General features: G+C 34.0%; 1 protein-coding gene and 1 long non-coding RNA gene across 2 annotated transcripts; both read right to left on the bottom strand.

Moving 5' to 3' along the window:
• Positions 1-6,942: 6,942 nt before the first annotated feature.
• LOC133668328 (zinc finger CCCH domain-containing protein ZFN-like) lies at positions 6,943-18,778 on the bottom strand. The gene is made up of 7 exons (XM_062088109.1): positions 18,379-18,778; positions 17,541-17,698; positions 16,764-16,826; positions 12,825-12,944; positions 10,854-11,147; positions 8,559-8,885; positions 6,943-7,474 (listed from the first exon to the last, which is right to left on the bottom strand). Exons 1-7 carry the CDS (start codon positions 18,470-18,472, stop codon positions 7,193-7,195), a joined length of 1,338 nt encoding a protein of 445 aa, XP_061944093.1. The 5' UTR covers positions 18,473-18,778; the 3' UTR covers positions 6,943-7,192.
• On the bottom strand, positions 15,037-16,756 carry LOC133668329 (uncharacterized). Its single transcript, XR_009833677.1, has 2 exons — positions 15,501-16,756; positions 15,037-15,414 (listed from the first exon to the last, which is right to left on the bottom strand). It is a non-coding gene; the product is annotated as an uncharacterized LOC133668329 (long non-coding RNA).
• Positions 18,779-19,163: the final 385 nt, after the last annotated feature.

Here is a 19,163-nt window from a genome sequence, read left to right as displayed (position 1 = left end):
GCTAGTGAAACTTGTGCTCACACGGGTCTGCTACTGGTTCAGCTGCAACAAAATCTCTTCGACATGTTATGGAGAAAGCAAGTTATGGTTGTGCCTGATTTGTGATTTGCGTTCGTGCTATTTGGCCTTTGTAAACATTTGGGATGGTGCACGAGATGAGCTCGATGGAAACAGGGGTTGTTCAGGTTCATTCGCTGCAGTGTTTCTTGGTTCTTGAATCCTAAATTAAAAGAAATAATGAGATAAGAAAGCGGGTTGTTCAGCATCCATTCAAAAATCATTATTGTCAACCTAATGACCACAAAAACTCATTTTTATTCAAGGAAAAAACGAGCTTATTAAGCAGATTTTTGTAAACATGCAATGTGAATCACTTGCTTGATAGTTTAGAACCATGGTAGGATATGCAAGATGATACTTTTCCAAAGTAGAAGCAATTCTCCAACAGCCACTACTGTTCATTCTACAAAGACAATATTCAAGAATGCGTGAAAAGCATTGCAATATTTATTCACAGCAGACAATATTCAAGAAAGTACTCATAAAAACAACATGTTCATCCAAATCAACAGCTAGTTAAAGAGCATGAGAAAAGCAGTAAAAAACAAATGCAGCTAAAGCTGCAGATCTTGCAGAGAACCTTCATAACTATGTACCATATTTGCCGACTTTTTTGTTAGACCAGCGCTAAATCTAATTGCACTTTTCAGCACAGCTCCTTTCACCCTACTGATATCTAGCCATCAAACAAGGCTTTTCTAGCCCGTAGATTGCAGTAAACGAAATTACTGCAAATAAAATGGCATGGTGATAAGCACTGCGAACAACATCATAACCAAATCGAACAAAAAAATACAGAGATAGGAGTCAATAAAGAGGAAGCTAAGGTAGCAGTACCATCGAACTGTACGAAGCTGCTGGGTCTGGCTTTGGTAACCGGACCCAAGGTTATTGAGTCTGGTTGACAAGCCAAATTCAAAACACTTTTAAAAAATTCTAATAGTGTTAGGTCCTGCTTGACTATGGACGACACTGTAGCACTTTGGGGGCATGTCAATCACTTAACGCACAATTGGGTAAAATAATCTTATTTTCTTTTCACTTGCAGCATGCTCTAGAGGAGATCACCCCTTCCCCGAGTCTGTCCAATCATTAAAAGGGAAGGCTTGCTGATTACATTTTGAGAGTTTGAACACAATCCCTTTTCAATCAAAAATACAACTTTGTCAAAGGTATCTAACCTTCCTTTCTTATGCATGGAAATTGAATCCTGTTTTGTCTTTTTTTGCATAAAAATAGCATATGAGAAGTTTTTCCATTTAAGATTCGGTTGGATTTTCTTATTTACGCATGCTTGTTTTTGCCTTTTAAAAATTAAGATTTTTATTATTTTTAATTTTGTTCTCTAATATTGTCATATTAAAGTTGATGAAGCTCTATTTTTTTTTTGATTCACATCATATACTTTGCAAAATTTTGGTATTATATAAGAGAATTTTTGAACACTACAATCCATTAAAAAATAATTTATAAATATTATAATATAATTTTATTTTGGGTAATAGAAGATATGTTAGTTTTATAACATTAATGTATGAGATTTAAAATTTTATCAATGTTTTATTTATCTTTAAATTTTTTATGCAGTGGTTTTTAATTATATATATAATTAAATATATGCAATATTAGGTAAAATTGCTTTGGGTTCAGATGTGTACATGATCCAATTGGGTGTTGAGTCCAGCGGGTTCTCCGTATGCAGGACCCAACATAGCTTTGGGTCCTTTTTATGCAGGACCCAAAATAGCTTTGAGTCCTGCAACCAAAATAGCTTTGGGTCCTGCACGGTGCAGGACCCAATTGGGAGTTGGGTCCTGTTGGGTGTAGGACCCATAATACCTTTGCAAATATAATTTCTTTGCTTTAAAATATATATATTTTTTTATGTTTTTATATTATTTTTTAAATATATTTTTTGAAAAAATATATTGAGATTGTGTCTAGTTAAGAGGGGAGACCCAAGAAATTTAAAAAATTTATTTTTTTTCCTCACTTCAAATTAATATTCTTTTGATCCTTTTGTATTATTTCTTTTAATATTTTTAGGCAAAAAAATTAGATTTCTCTTATTTAAATTTATTTTTAGTCAGTCCAGTCAGTAAAGGAGAAGGCTTGCCGACTGCATTTCAGGAGTTTGAACCCCATCCCTTTTCAACAAATACAACCTTGTCAAAGGTATCTAACCTTCCTTTCTTATGCATGGAAATCGAATCCCATTTTGTCTTTTTTTGTATAAAAATGGTAGTTGAGAATTGTTTCCATTTGAGATTTGGTTGAATTTTTTTATTTAAGCAGTTTGTTTTTGCTTTTAAAAATAGTTTTTTTTTACTTTAAATTAACTGTATACGAATGCACTGTACATAAATGCATCATGAACCAAGAGTTAATTAATTGTGGACTTACTATACATGTATGCATTGTGGACCAAGAGACAATTAATTGTGAACTTACATGATTGCTTTACTATAAATTAAAACGTATGGAAAAAACATTATAGAAACACTATAGATTTATTTACTGTGGACATAGACACATTGCCCTTTGGACGACACTATGGCCATAGAGATTTGCACTGTGGACGACACTATAACACCCCAAGGGGCGTTCCTTTCCTGTGTTTTTAGTTGAGAATTGCGGTTGGGGGCGTGACCTTATCTACCAAAAGCCACTGGGTTTGGCTTTGGTAGTCGGACCCAATGCTGTTGGGTCTGGTTGACAAGCCAGACCCAAAACACTTTCAAAACGTGTCATAGCATTGGGTCCTGCCTCCCAGCGAGACCCAACAACGTATTTGACAGTGGACGTCGTTGTAACGCTTGTGGAGGGCGTTGTCTTTTCTATTTATAAGTTAGAAAGGGTTACTGGGTCATTGTAGTAGGACCCAATAGCTTTGAGTCCTGCTTATACCTGAATCCAATAGCGTTGGGTCTTACTAGAACCATTAGAGTTGGGTCTTGCCCCAGCAGGCCCAAGATTGTAATTTTTTTTCTTTTCATACGGGGATGACTGCGTAGCAAGCTTTATCATCTACACATGCACACACGCACACTCTTTTCCTTTATCGACAATGAATTAAAGTTAATCAATTCAAGGAAGTAGTAAGATCACTAACATCGGCATAGGAAGATTGTAAAAATAAAAAATTGATTGCCTTTGGTAGATGGATTGGGAATTCATGTTATCTCGTACGTGAGAATTCAATCCCTCATGCCTCTCTATGCCTCTGCACGTCATAAATATATATATATCTTCTTCACTACAATATAACACCACCATTAACTATTAATGGAAGATCATTGATTAATAAGGACGACTAACTTTTAGACCCAGTAGCCATACCTAATTAAATTTCTTTGCCATTACCTCTTTGATTTAAATTTATTTTTTAGAATAAATTGATGAGATTTTTTTTTATATTGTACAAAAGTTAAGTGATGATAATTTTTTTTTCGTTTCAGGTTGGGTTGAATTTTTTAATTAAATCATGTTTGATTTTGCATTTTGAAAATTCTTTGAAAAAAATTTGACAATTTTTCAGTTTTTTTCTTTGATTCAAATTAATATTTTTCTTAAATTTTTGTATTATTTTTTTTAAAAAATATGTTGAGATTATGTCTGGCTGCGACACCATATCTAAGAAATTTAAAAATTTTTAATTTTTTTCTTTACTCAAAATAATATTTTCTTCATGTTTTTATATTATTTTTTAAAAAATATATTAAGATTGTGTTTGGTTGAGAAGCGAGACCCAAGAAATGTAAAATTTTTTAATTTTTTTCTTTACTTCAAATTAATATTCTTTTGATATTTTTGTATTATTTTTCAAAAAAATTATACTGAGATTGGGTGTGGCTGCGTAGTCAGTCTCATGGTTGCGTTGGGCCCTACCTACCAACATAATACAATGCTTAATTGGGTCCTGCCTCCGGAGCTAACATTGTTGGGCTATTTTACAATCAGAACCCAACAGCTTGGGTCATGCCAAGCAACAGGACTTATTAGCAGTGGGCTTGGCCTCCCAACAGGATTCAATATGCATTGTCAGACCAGAATAATTGGTCCTGATCTGCTGAAGGCACTTGATAGTGCAGGCATCGGAAACACAAGCTCAATAGCAATTCATTTTAGCAACTATACAGGCTATAAACAAGCCTCTTACAGGCTTACAGGAACCAGAAATGCTTGGAAGTGGCAATCCACTGAAATTCGGTTGAACCCCATTCCTAAAACCATGTCTGCCTAAGGACTAGAAAACACACAACTGAGGATCCAGTTTAAAACAAGGTAAAAGGTTTGTGGTGTGTGAAACAGCCAGGCAGACAAGTCCTCCTTACAAAAAGAACTCGTATATTTATCAAGAAATTGCTTGAGAAAGCCATATGTGCATTCAGGTGTTCATTTAAGGCAGAAATCAAAGCCCATATGTGTTCATAGACAATCTCAACTTGACCAGACATCTGTCAATATTGTCATTTAGGCTCCAAGCACAGTATACAGACAATGTCTTAAAGAGCTTAGCTCTATATATCCAGCAGACATATATTTAAAAATAAAGATCAGGTCGAATTCATGATGTCTACTGAAACTAAAAGAGCTTAGCTCTATATATTTATGTTTTGTTAATGTAAGATAATAAATTTTTTTGATTTAAATACAAAATAAAGTGATATAATGGGTTATACTAGAAACTAAAAAAATAGACAAAACATCATTTTTTTTACTTTGTTTTAGGAGCTCTTTTAAAACAATTTGATTATTTAATTCCGGCGGAGTGCGGGTCACATAGCTAGTAAATGAACTATAAGATGATCATAGTGATTTTCTTCTATTTTTTTTAATTTTATAATGTCTTAAAGATATTATTTTAATTTATCATCTTTTTATATAAATAAATTATATTTGCATGATTGATTTATAAAAATGAATTTTTTTTTTGTTCTTGACAACTAGAATTAGCTTATAAGATAAAATAAAGAAAAATATATCAAATAAAAAGAAAATTCAGGGTTAAATATTTGTATATGTATCTATCTCTTACTTTTATTAGGAAAATTAATTTTTCATTTTGGTATTTAATTAATGTTAACATCTCCTTTTCAATTTATTAGTTTATATATATTTTGATTTATTTTATTAAACATAAACAATATATTTTTGTTTTTTTAATTAAAAAATATCATAATACTTGAAAATACATTTATAATGTCGACGCCTTTTTTTCTTGTATTAAATTTTAACTTAAAACCCTAACCATAACATAAGGCTGGTCATAAAACTAGTTACATAATAAACTATAATAACCCACTGTTTAATCCTTACACATTTTTCTATTCACTCCATTGCTCGTAACCATTTTTTTTCCTTCTTGGTCTTTGAATATTTTTATTGTTATTCACTTCGGTCATCGAACTTTATTTTTCTTTCAATTTATTCTTTTAAAACCTATTTCTCATGATTTTATTTGCTTACGTCGCTTGCCATGTATGTCATGACATATTCGTACGTTAAATTAATAAATAATTTTATGAAATTGAATTTTAGCTTATTTAAAAAAGAGAGGATAAAGGACTAAAATTGACGTCTCAAATTATGAATACAAGCCTTTTTATAATAGAAGGCTTGCAAAACAATATATTGGTCCTAAAATTTTAGATATTTTTATTTTTATTATAAATTTTATTTTGTTTCCATTTCAATCCCTGCATCTTGAGAGAGAACAGAGAAAGACGCAATAAAAATTTAGGAGGGAGAAAGCTCTGAAATGACCAGATTTCAACTACCAATAGCTTTGATTTTGGTGTTTATAAATTTGTTTTGAAGAGATAAATTCAATAAAGGTAGGTTTCACCGTTGAAAAAAATAAATCAAGGTCCTTAATTGTTTTTGAATTTATTATATTTTTTTTAGAGATTAGATGTTGTTTTGAGTTGAAAAATGAGTTTAATAAGGTTTTAAGGTGTTTTTTTTTTTATATATGTTTTGGATGAAAACAAAATAAACATAGAATTTAGAGGTATAAAAACTTGTAACCTTGATTTTCTTCTTACCGAAAATGATTGAAAAGTAGTGTAAAGAATGACAGGTCATCTCGTCTACCACAAAATCACTTGTCGTTCATTTAGAAAAATTAAAGCTTCATAGAAAAAAATTAGCTAGGCATGTAGGCTTTTATGCTCAAATGTATCTAGGATTTTGGATCCCTAGCTAGGGGCGTTGGCTTAGGATTCAAAGCCTAGTTGTTCCTGGTCTCTTTTTTTTTTTTTTTTTTACTTTGCCTAATTTTTTAAAATTTTTAATTAAAACCATATCTCTTACTTTTTATAAATTTTAGTTCACTTTTTTTTAAATGGTAATTAATATTTTATTTATTTTTAATTTCATAATATTTGAAAGAGATTATTGTAAATTTATCTTTAAATTATATTTACATGATGCATTTATAAAAATAAAATTTTGTTGTTGTTATCAACCTAATTAACCTTTCAGATAAAATAAATAAATAAAAGTGTAGAATAAAAAGGATATTTAGGGTTAACTATCTGCATAGGAAGATTAACTTTCCAGTTATAATATTCAATTAGTATTAACAATTTTTATTTTCAATTCATATATATATATAATAACCGAAAACACATGCATTTCCCTAACACCTTTTTTTTTCTTTTTTTACATTAGAAGTTAGAAATTAACTAGGAGGCTTAACCACGCTGAGCTGCAAGAATTGTATTATCTGAAATGATCTGTTGTAAAAATTCTTAAATTTGATGTCTATCAATCAACCCCATGAAAAGACCTTCCAACTAAACCACACTAGAGATTTTCCCAAGTCCGACAGACCACTTGCACAGGAAATGCTTTAGATAACAAACTGAACAGGGAAAATCAGAAAATGAGAATCAGACAGATGAAATATTCACTTTGGGTTTCACCAAATGTGACAATATTTGCATATTTTTATACAATGCTGCAATATGAAATTCGGAGTCAAGTCTGTCAGATGAATTGCATTATCAACTTGGCATGAACTCTATACATCTCCAGCAATGGGAAATGAATTTACAGACAGGACTCTCTCTATCGTCCAAAAGATTGTAAAAAGTAACTGGACGATATCTTGGGGCACTGTCACCGTTCATCCCCCCGTGTCAATATTATCATCACCAGGTGGCATTTGTCTAGGCTCTGATAGTGAAAGTCGCCTTGGCTTTGTTGATCCGGCTTCAACAAGCCCTTCCGATGATAAAGTTAACGTGGCAGATCCTGATGAGGACCCCAATAACCGTCGAACAGGGGCATCAGCTGAAGATGATGCTGTGAGATTGTATGTGAAAATTCCCATAGGGTGGTGAAACTTGCAACTTGGACCAAACTTGCAGATGCCATAACGAGAGTAGAAGATGCATAAAGGTTCTCCCTGTCACGAACAAGACATCAGCTCCAACCAATAATTATAAAGTAAAAAATCAGAGTTGAAGCACAGATCCTACAAGCATGTTTGAACAGAAAACAAAGCTGATACATTCCTGTGTGATTGATCATTTATAAACAAAAGTTGAGTTAAACGTGGGATGGAGAACTCGATTTATTACAAAAATAGGTGTTTAGGTTTCGATATGATTTATCAATATTAGCCATGTATGGCTTGCTTCACATCAAAATTTTAAAAGCACTTTCTTCCCTTCCTATTTTCATTAGTTTTATTGTATGCCAAAATTTTACTCATCTCAAAGCTTCCTTGTCAGTGGAAGCCGCCTTCAAATCATGTAATTCTTGGACTTCTATATAACACAGTTAACAATTAGTTAATCCAACCACTACACCTCTTAATACAAAACAGTCCCTACCCTGTCAACTTCCACCAATACATAGAAAAACTTTTGCTCTAGGTGGAGCAGAACTGCAATTTATTCATATTGATTATATATTGAGCAGGAATTGGAACTGCATTTTGGTAAAAGAATTTAATTCTTGGGTCCATTACACACTATTAGGTCTGATTTGCTATCATTTTGTTTTTGAAATTCATGCAACATTATAACAGAATTAATGTGTTTTTATTTAAATTCTAGAATGCAGAGGTATTTTGGTAATTTCCAAGTTTGCTTGAAAATTTGGAATATTGTAGCTCTAAGTTTTATTTTCTATTTAGCATTTATCTGTCCTAAAGTAACTAGTCTTATTAGGGATTTTCTATTCTAAATAGGATTACTATCTTCTTATATAGGAATCCAAGTCTTTCTTGGACTCCGAGTGCTAGGACTCTATACAAAGGTATGTAATTGTTCTATAAGGATTCGGCGTCAACGAAATAAAAATTTCCAGCAATTTTGTTTTTGTAACTACGAGCCACAATCTTACTTGGGTGTAATTCCCAAGAATCCTAGGTGTGAAGCTTAGTTTTTCCTCCTCCTAAGCTCAGGTTTTGTTAAGTGCACTGCGCAAACTAAATGGGGATAATTACATGTAAGTAAAACAGGGATGGTGGAAACTGAACTCACCGGACGTAAAGGCAGCCCTATTGCACTCAAGACACAGTCTGGAGCAGGAATTAGCCTCTCCCTTGGATGGTGGAATCTACAAACTGCACCAAACTTACAGTCTCCGGTCTTCATGTAAAACTGGCATTCAGGCTGACCAGGTCTCTCAGGAAAAACACTCTCTCTTTGCAAGGCATAAAATCCCATGGGGACAGAATCAGAACGGTATGGAGAAAATGTCCCTTGAGATCCTGCATTGACTGATTCATTCTGGCGTGAGGTTCCATATATCTGACTGTTTCCTGTTTGTTGCTGACTCTCCAGAGATGATACCGACCCAACCTGACCCTGGAAAATAGTTCAACAAGCATGTCACATTTCTTGATACTCAACTCATGCACACAGAAAGCTTAGCAAGTGAATGTCAACTGCAAAACAAAAGAGCATTAATAAAAATTCATTATGCCCTTGATGCAGCTGTAAAAGCAGATGTCAGAGCCTCCTACAAATTCATTGTTGGACCACAGCCCAAAATAACTCCAGAAACATTTGGAAATGTTCTAATTGCACCTAAACCAATCTTAGAGATCAAGATGACGTATTTGTTGGTCTCGTTTAAACTCCATATAGATGCCAAGATTTTCAGAGGATAATACTAGTTAAGTAAATAGCTTAGTTTAAATGCACTAGCTAAAGATTGGTCACACTTTAGTGGAAACATTAACTGTCATTTCATTTTGCTCTTTGGAAATCTTGATACTTTCATAGTTTTGCAGCTATGGCTGGATATTTTCTTCCCTGCAATTTGTAATCCCAAAATGGTATTATGCCATACATTAAAATCCAAATGGCAAGATTTCCTCTTGATGCAAAAAAATCGTGTGCCTGAAGGCATAGCAGGACTGCCAGACACCTCTAAAATAACCAACATTAATTGCACACTCAAAGCTGGGGAACAAGCAATTGCACGCTCAATGCTGAGGGGTTTACAGAACTTAAGAGAGAAAAAAATTATTTGGAGGGGGTTAGATCAGAATATTATAGGGGCCAATATGAAAATATTCTAATTTTCGAGGACTACAGTCAGCTTGGTAGGCATGGCACTCTCATGAAAGACGTAATCGCCAGCCCTATGCACATGGAATATTGAAGAAAATAAACAAATTTATTTGGAGGCTAGACTAGAATATTATAGGGACCAATATGAAAAATATTCTGATTTTCAGGACTACAGTCAGCTTGGTAGGCTTGGCACCCTCGTGAATGACATAAACGCCAGCCCTATGCACATGAAATATTGAAATTTCACTCAGTAAAGTTTCCTAAAGTTTTCAGCAACTCTGCCACAACATCTATCATAAAAAATACCAAAAACACCCACCTCCAAGTCCAAGATCACCATCACCCAAAACAAACACTAGTACCTTTTACCCCAAATAAGCAGAGTCACCCCATCACCATCACTAGTACTCATCACCAGCCAACCCCAATCAACTTTGACCAAGCTTCAGCTCCAGACTCATCCCCTAATGCAACTAAGGGTAGCTGATACTTACAAGTTCAGATGTCCCAGAAAATAAAATAACCAAAAATTTTAGCAAAACAGAAAACATTTAAATAAGGCTACTAAAAGATTTTTCCGATCACAGTTGAAAGCAAAGCTTGTCAATCACTATTTATGTAAAACTAGCAAATTGTACAAAAAGCTAAGCGAATTTAATGTTTGAAAACAAATACAAGTACCAAAAAGATGTAAATGTGCAACATCAACAACTAAGTACTATGAGTGAAGAACCATTTTCTCATACACAAAAGACACGCTAATTAAATCAGCAAAAAAAAAAAATCAGTGGAAACAGCTTGGATCCAAGATTTAAGACTTTGGTTGGGGGAAGACATTTCATTTTATATTTTGGTGGATTCAGTTTCTGATCAAGCTAATTGGCACTGGAGGATCCATAAAACCGATCCCGACCAGTTTGTGATTCTTTGTTGTTGTTGGGTACTAGAAAAAAGTACTTGACCCGTTAAGAAATATCTCTTTCGACTTTCAGGGAAGAAAGAAACAAAAATTTCCTTCTTAGGAATGAAACTATTAAATTTGGAAGACGAGAACCAGATATATCATCTTTATGGAGGGAAAAAGCTTTCCATCCTTAAAGGTGATAAAATATGTTAGGAAAAATCTTTAGAGATAGAATTATTAAGGGAGGGGGAGAGCAGCCCTCATTGTGTGATCCAAGTCCAATAGCCTCCAAAGTAACCAAAAAATTGCACTTGATTGTATTCTCTGACAAAGGATAAAGAGGAGCTTACACTGTATGCATTCCAGCCAGGGACTGATACGACTCCCTGAGGTAGAATCAAAGGTGTATAATTTGAAGGAGCTTGCCAGCGAGGGCTGGTAATAAAAGATGCTCTTGACCAGTTTGTTGCAAGTCCTCCTGGATAAGATTGCTGACCAGGGGTAGTTGGAGAATTGACAGTAGGGTAAACAGGAGAGCCACGCAAAGGAACCATCACATTAGTTGGTTGAGGATGATGAAATTTACAAGTGCTACCAAACTTGCACTGTCCTGTTCTTAAGTAATAAGCACACTCCATCTCATTCTGCAGGAAATAAAAGAATAGAGTGAAATGAAAAACAAAATGCATGTCATCTTAGGAAGCACACATACAATAAAGACAAGGGGAGACAGGGGATGTGCAAGGCAATCTCATCCCACAAATGGACAAAGACATTACTTATTTCCACCAGAAACATTGCAGAATTGAATGAGAAAAACTTAAAACAAGCCGATCATTACATTCAGCAAAGGAGCCCTAAAACAATTTTCAACAAGAGATATTTCCCATTCGTTCCAAGAAGGCAATTGGACATGGATAGTGCAAAAATACAAAACTAATGGAAGGAATACAGAGCTTATTAAATTTGGAAGTCTTGGAAGTAAATTCAAGAAAATTGACAATAAAAGTACTCCACGCCATCCTAAACATTTCATTGGCTTTTCTCCACATTCATATATATTCTTCGTATCTTAGTTTGTTTTTACTCATGCAATTAGCTTCCAATTTATTTCTCCCTCTTGTTTCACACAGCCAGGGTTACTGAATGGGATGCGATAATTATATGTCAAAATCATATCTAAATAATTTTGTCAAAATTTTGTGCTCCTCATCAATTACATGCTACATAATATTTATTGAATGCCTATCATTTAATGCAAGTGTCCTAACTTTTTCAAGATATAAAATGTAAGAATTTGAGTCCTGGCTTTTTTCTGTCCACAACGTAGAAAGGAAATCAAGAAAGACTCCGACAATAGGTGAACGCTACTGACCAATTTTTTCATGTGTTATCCATTATCCTTCATTCGAGAAACTTTCTCAAAGAGTTGTGGCAGGGGAAACACATTAAAGAAACATCCTAATTATCATATAGGAAAATGGAAATAAAATTTGGAAACTGCAGATGACATGCCAAAATAGTACAAATGCCAGCACAGAAAGCTGATGATGCACTTAAGTTATTTTTAAAGAAACCAAAAACTAACCTATGCAATTCTTCATCAACAAAGGCGGTTTCTATTCTAGAATAAGTTGATAGGTTTCTTCGTAAGAAAGTTTGAATTTCAGTCTTGGGTTATTTTTTAAGTGGGGGCAGAATTCTAATTTCTCATATTCCTTCAAATTAGGGTTATTTTAGAAATTTGCAGAATTACTTGAAGGTATAGTCTTGTTTAGGAATTTGATGTCTTAGTCTTCAATAGTTTATTCCTGTTTAGTTTCTTTCCTAGTCAAGTAAAGATTAGTAATCCTAGTCTTTTAAGGAGTCTTAAATCTCTACAAATAGAGATGCTATGTTTTAATTTTCAAAAGAGTTGAGTTATGAAATAAATTGAGTTTTAATATCAATTTGAAGGGTGAGAACCTACGGTTTCTTTTCCTTTTCTGTGTTCTTCAATTTTCTGGTAACTCTTCTCTTTCTGACTTTCTATTCTGCAGCTACAGTGTGGTGAATTTCACAGCCCAGTTTCTCCTTATTTCTTCCTAAACAAGTTCTATTCTACACTAATTCCAAGAACAAAAAACCCTAGCTCACCACAAAGACAAATCCTTTGTAGAACATACATCTCAAACCTGTCCTACATCAAAAGCCTTCACAAGTCTCTGTGCCTTTTCAAATAGTTCTACTCAGAGCATCGTCAACAAGAGTGAAAGAAATGGAGATAGCAGATCAATAAAAAAAAGGTAATTAATTGAGTTAAAAAAATAAAAGATCCATACCAGTCGAAGTGGATAGCCCAAAATATTTAAAGACACTCTTCCAGAAACCCCAGCCTTGTCTCTAGGGTGATGAAACTTGCACGTGGCTCCAAACTTGCAAGTTCCAGTCTTCAAGTAGTACTGGAAAACAATTAAAGTGTAGCATTAGTTTTAGAAACCAAAAATTACAAGAAAAGGAAATTGCCAAAATCCTTAGATTGAGTTATAGGATACCAGAAAAAGAATCAGAGGTGGCATTAAACAGGATAGAAGACTTTACGAAGAAAAGGAAAGACCCAAAGTAGGAGAGAAGGGTGAAACCATCAAGAATTCTAGTAGAGAGAAGAGAGAAACAAATCTTGACATCAATTCTCAATCATCAACAATGCTATCCAAAACACAGAATTAGAGCTTTTAGTCTTTTAGAAAACACCAAGAACCCAAACTATACCCTCTAACCATTAGGGGCGTGACTTGGTAAACTCAAAAACAAAAATCACCTCTACTAGATAGAAAATAAAATGAACTGCTAATTAACACCAAAGTCGTCAAATGATTAGATGAGAAAAAACTAAAAATTCCAAGTGATCAAATAGAAAATATCAAATAGGAGAATAGTAATCCTAAAGTATTTTTTTTGTTTCACCATCATCATATAAGAACTATGAACTAGAACTTTAAGCACTACAAGCTGAATTTAACTTATTCCTCAAACTTCTGTCTCTCATGCTGAAAAATGGTGGAATCATGGATTTTCAATTACCTAACCAACTCAATACTCAGAGTAAAGTGTAAATCCTTATAAATATCTGATGCAGACAACAAAAGAAGCAAAATTAATGTCTCAAGGGTATTTATGTAACTTCCTGATTTAATGGAAAATCTGGAAAGTCCTCTAGGTCTAGGTTTTATTTCTGTTTAGTATTTTATTTTATTATTCTTAAGGTTGTTATGTTTTCCTATTCTAAATAGGAATTAGTATGCTGGTTTAGAATATAAGTCCTTGTTGGATTTTAGGCTACTAAATCTCTAAAAATAAGAATGTAGTTTCGATATTTTGATTGCAATAATTTCCAGCAACTTGCTTTGATTGTGTTACTCAATCTCCCATAGGTGTGACCCTTTAAAGAGCCCTAGATGTCAAGCTCAGGTTTTCTATCCTATTGGTGAGACTCCTAAAATTCCTAATAGCATGACTCTAGCATACAAACCCCTTCATTTAACCTTAAGACACCCATCAATAGTCGCTAACAACATCTCATGCATACCTAACAACCCTACAACAATTACCCATCATGGATTCAGCCTGAAGTCTCCTAAAACACTGCTCAAAGCCACGAACAACACCTGAAACTTGGATCCCTAACAGCCCCAAAGCTGTCCTGCATCACTATCAGTATGTAGAGGACTGACGTCTCCAATTATACAAGAATTAACAAATATCAACTCAATCATCAACATCATTTTTGGTCTTTCATTGTGATTGTTGGAAATTAATACATCATTATTGCAATGGCCCATGAACAAGGTGTAATGCTAAAAGTAGAAATAATGAAAGCATAAAGGAAAAGAAGAGAACCAGTTAATCTTCTTTACTTCCATACAATTTCAGCCCATCAACATTTCTAATTCTCTAATTTCTGTCCAATACATTATCTAACAAATATCACTTAGGAGATGTCCCATGAATATGGTGTGAAACTCAAAGTACATATAATGAAAGCATAAAGGAAATGGAGAGAACCAGTTAATCTTTTTTACTTCCATACAATTAAAGGTCATACATTTCTAATTCTCTAATTTCTGTCCACCACATTATCTAACACATCACTTGGGAGATGTCCAACAATTAGCAGGCATTCCCATAATATTTTTAAACCTTCCAATAGACATAAACTTCAACTAACCATATCTTTCCAGCTAACTTATGGAGGAAAAATATGTCATGAAAAAGTCTTTAATGGTGGGATAAGACCATTCTGATAGATCGAAGTGGCAGATAGGTCAAGAGCCAGAAAGGGACCCAGCCAGGACATTTGTAAAAGCGAATGCTTCAAAATCAACTAGAATACTTACATTCATATTGAACCATTGGAATAAACTATTACACAGTAAACAGTCAAAGAATTAAACTTTCTATGCAGACACTTTGAAATCCCAAACTTGACCAACCAATTCTCCAAAACACAATCAAACAACTAGAAAACCAGAGGATCTCAGAAAACAGCACAGGTTAGGTAAATGAGCTTCATTTAACAAATGGATTACAAAAAGCTCGTGAACATAAACTAGAAGAATTTAGAACCATAAAATTGAGAAGCTAAATATCTGTGTGACAAATGTCATCTCTCAAGGTCTAATGGAAAATCTAATCCTTAAAACAAACACAGGATACAGGTTTGACCACTGCAAATACACATGAAAAGCTCCAAAAAAGAAATTTCATGTCCACATTTACCATTAATGACAAAAATTCAAGAAAAATGTGAAGAAATGGGGGATTACACCTAATGAATTGCTTCAAAGGATTCACAACAGAATAGTCTGAATTGATGAAAGTTTCTCTGGAAAGAAAGGCAATGTCAATTTCGTTTTGGCCAGTCTCTCAAATCTGCAATTACAATAAGCATAATAATAACTATATTGAATAAGCTCTACCAGACAGCTAGTTTTTATGAAGAGAGGACTGAAGATTACTAGATAGTAGTTTCCCATTGAGACAACTATCAATCCCCGACTCTTCTAGCTTCTCTGGACCCCGGCAGAAATTCTGGCTCCAATTGCATTAATTTTGCAGTGATTATCTTAACTTTGATTTAATTACTGTCCCTCCTCTATGGTCAATAGTATCTCATTCTCATATTCAATCTACATGAATCTGTCAAAGAACCATCTCAACCCAAAAGCTTAAGCTTTTAGGTGAGGTCCTAGGATATGATTTATATTATTCTCTAAGACACCCCCTCAAGTGAAAGCCATTTGAGCTTGAAACTTGCACAAACTCACATTACCTTGTGCTTAATTTTTATCAAATAAATGGGGATGGTGAGATTCAAACTCGTGACCGCTTGGTCATCAAGGCTCTGATACCATGTTAAAGAACCATCTCAACCCAAAAGCTTAAGATTTTAGGTGAGGTTCCAGGATATGATTTATATTATTCTCTAACAGAAGCATGATTAATGTTTCAATCCGAGCAATTCAAAAACTCACAATGCATCCATTTGGTTCTCACCAAATTTAAAAGTAATTACTTTTTGTAAGACATTAAGAGCGATGTAAATCAGAATGTTCAGAACATTCCCTTCTCAATACACAAATACAGTGCTTCTATCTATATGTTTCATTCATATTTTAAGGGGACTACATTACTACCTTGTACTGAAAAGTTTTACCATATCGTTGACAGATATTCTCAAGCACGATGCACATGAAGGCCTATTAATTTATTTAAAGTGAAGATAAGATCTCAACTATGCAGTGATAAAAAAAAAAGAAAAAGATTGACAGTGGGAAAATTGTCATTATCAGGTGCTGGTAATACATGTGTTTCCATCTGTGGAAAGTGCAAGCTAACTACTATCACATTCAGTTTCTGCAGTTGCAAATTTGAAACAATCCATTCATTGCAATATAAATTATCTGAACATTGTTTAAGAAAATCATTTAAATAAATGTCAAAAATAAATATTAGTATTTTACCAGGAGCACATGTCCTTCTAGCATTTCACTTGGATAAATGCAATATTATCAGAGAAACTTTGTTTCAAGTCAAAATAAGAAAACTATATAATGGTGATAATGTGGTAGGAATCAGATCAAGTCCCTTATTCTTTACAATAATAAAAAGGAACACAACAATTTTCCGATATTAATTCCTCTTGGTAAAATAAGCGACATAGTTCATGACTGGTAAATTTGTAAAAATGAAGTCCACATAAAGTAAGCTAAGGAACATGCCTGGCATTCTGGTTGTCCTATTCTTTCGGGGAATTCTCCCTTCATCCTGGCCGCCGCAATAGCCTAGAATTCAACAAATCTTAGTTCAACATATAAATCCAAGAGAATTTTTTTTGTTTAACAAGGAAACATGAAAATTAAAACTGCTAAGTGAAAATGAGCATGCCAAAACTTGAATTGCAATTTTGCTACTCCATGCAAGGCAGCGTTTACATTCTGAATATATGCATACAAGAAAACATTTTTCGATACAAAAGTACCCCTCCTTCCTACATTCAACCATATCATTATTGGATATGTCTGCATTCAGTCAAACAAAAAACACATGCATGGCCATGTGTGCGGATGTGTGATAGACTGACAAAGGGAAAAGCAAATAAATACGCACCAAAGGAGAACTGAAAGTTCAGAAAGCTTTCTTTAGGATATTGGGTATACTTCCCTAATTTAAAACAACTCAATAGATGAGTTCAATGCATTTTGCTTGAACTTACTAGTAAATCAGTTTTTAGAAACATTATTTGATAATAGACACAATAAAAATCAGCATATAAGTACAGTTAAGTACATATAGTTGATTATGTTCAATTGTAAACAACCAAATAGCAACATATGCAATAGTTCTGTAGCATTTCTATAACAATAAGACAGAAACCACAATCTGCCAAGACTCGGGTGCTCAGTTCAACTGCGTTCATCGATTCTAGATAAGAATCTAATTGAAAATGTAGTAATATTACTGTAGTTTTTGTGATCCGAGAACACTGCAGCTCATACCAGCTTCCGATTAGGAGGATGATTAAATCGGCAGGTAGGCCCAAATCTACAGAGGCCTGTTCTTATGTAATAAGAACAATCCAGCTCTCCAGGACGCTCGGGATACGGCCCAGCTTCCATTGTCTCACTCGATCTCAGGTTCATTTGCCACATTGCATCTGAAATGAAACTGGACAGGTGAGGTCAAACATCTATGAGAAATCTTCGCCAAACAGAAACAAAGAATAATTTCCCGATATTCATTTTCTCCATGATCTCCTACAAGGATCTCTCCAAATCCTGTTTTCCCTGTCTGTATATATGCAGAGTCGCTCGAATCAGAAAGTAAAGGGTATAAAATGGAAAAAAAAATGAAGCTTGTACACGGCAGAATACTTGAGATTTTTGCATAATAATAAAGGGGGCAGCAAGAAGCTAAATATTTCAAGCAAAAATCGTGGGTTAATTATACAAACACCAGTTCGAATGTTAGATTGTTGGACAGTCAAAAAAAATTGTTGCTTTTTATTACATTTACATGCAAAACATTAAACAAAAGGCGAGACAATGTTAGAGCGCTTGAAACAGAGGCTAAAATTCTGACCCATCAGCCGACAAAAACCAGAATTCTTATAATTTTAGACAGAAACGAGCTGGAACTGAACAAATTCAGACACGATCAAATAAAATTTACGACAGAGGAAGGGTAAAACAGAGAATTCTCAGCATTTCTTTCATTAATTTCCAATGACCAACACCAAACCAAAGACAGCAAACAAACCAGGAAATTCAATGTTTATTTATTACTTTATTATCATTAAAGACAGCAGAGAGATAGATAGAGAAGCAACATGTGAACCTTCGCTTAAAGACGGTGACAGAGAAGTTTCCTCGGTCACAGCTGGTAGACCACCACCACCACGAGACATCGGGATTCCGGCATCAAAATCCATTTCTTACTCTGATCATTCTCTCTATGCTACCGAATTCTCAGTTTTCCATTCTCTTCCGGAATTCCCATTCCAACAGGAAAACCAAGAATTTGTGTTTTTTAGTTCTTTCAATTTTAGTGAGAGAGAGCGGGGGTGAGTATTTTTTTTTTATTTTTTATTTTTGCTTACAGAGAGAGAAAGAGAGAAAAAGGGCGTAGTGTCCTCCTCTCCACAAAAACTCAAGGGAGAATAAAAACCAACCAACCAACCATCCAAGACCAGACACCCCTCCCTTTCTTTCTCGCCTTTCTTTTTCTTTTTTCCTTTTTTTTTTTTTTTCCTTTCTAACCCGCGTTTTATATATATATATATATATATATATTATCACTGAAAACGAACGGCTCTCACAGATTCTCTCGTCCGTGTAAAATGTTTCTACTCTCTTCATCTTAGCGCCACGTTATGGTGTATTGGCCCCAAGTCTTTCTTTATTCATTTCCCTATACCATGGCTGCTTTTCTACGCTGATATTCATGCCAAAATTACATATTAGTCCCCGAACTCCATGGTTAATTAACATCTTACTCACCAGCAGTTAAAATCTTTCTAATTTCTCTTCTTTGCCCCCATCAACCTCCTTGCCCTAAAATTAATTTTATAGAATTTCTCCATTATTATTTTGTGTTTATTTATAACTTAGTTCTTCATTCAA

Source organism: Populus nigra, chromosome 11 (genome assembly GCF_951802175.1).
Source record: "Populus nigra chromosome 11, ddPopNigr1.1, whole genome shotgun sequence".
Lineage (NCBI taxonomy): Eukaryota > Viridiplantae > Streptophyta > Magnoliopsida > Malpighiales > Salicaceae > Populus > Populus nigra.
This window is presented reverse-complemented; position numbering and strand designations above follow the sequence as displayed.

Coding starts and splice junctions, on each gene's coding strand:
- LOC133668328 (XM_062088109.1), bottom strand. CDS start 18,472: ATGGATTTTGATGCCGGAATCCCGATGTCTCGTGGTGGTGGTGGTCTA. Junction 17,699..18,378: donor GTCACCGTCTTTAAGCGAAG/GTTCACATGTTG, acceptor GTTTCATTTCAG/ATGCAATGTGGCAAATGAAC. Junction 12,945..16,763: donor TAGGACAACCAGAATGCCAG/GCATGTTCCTTA, acceptor ATTGTTTTCCAG/TACTACTTGAAGACTGGAAC.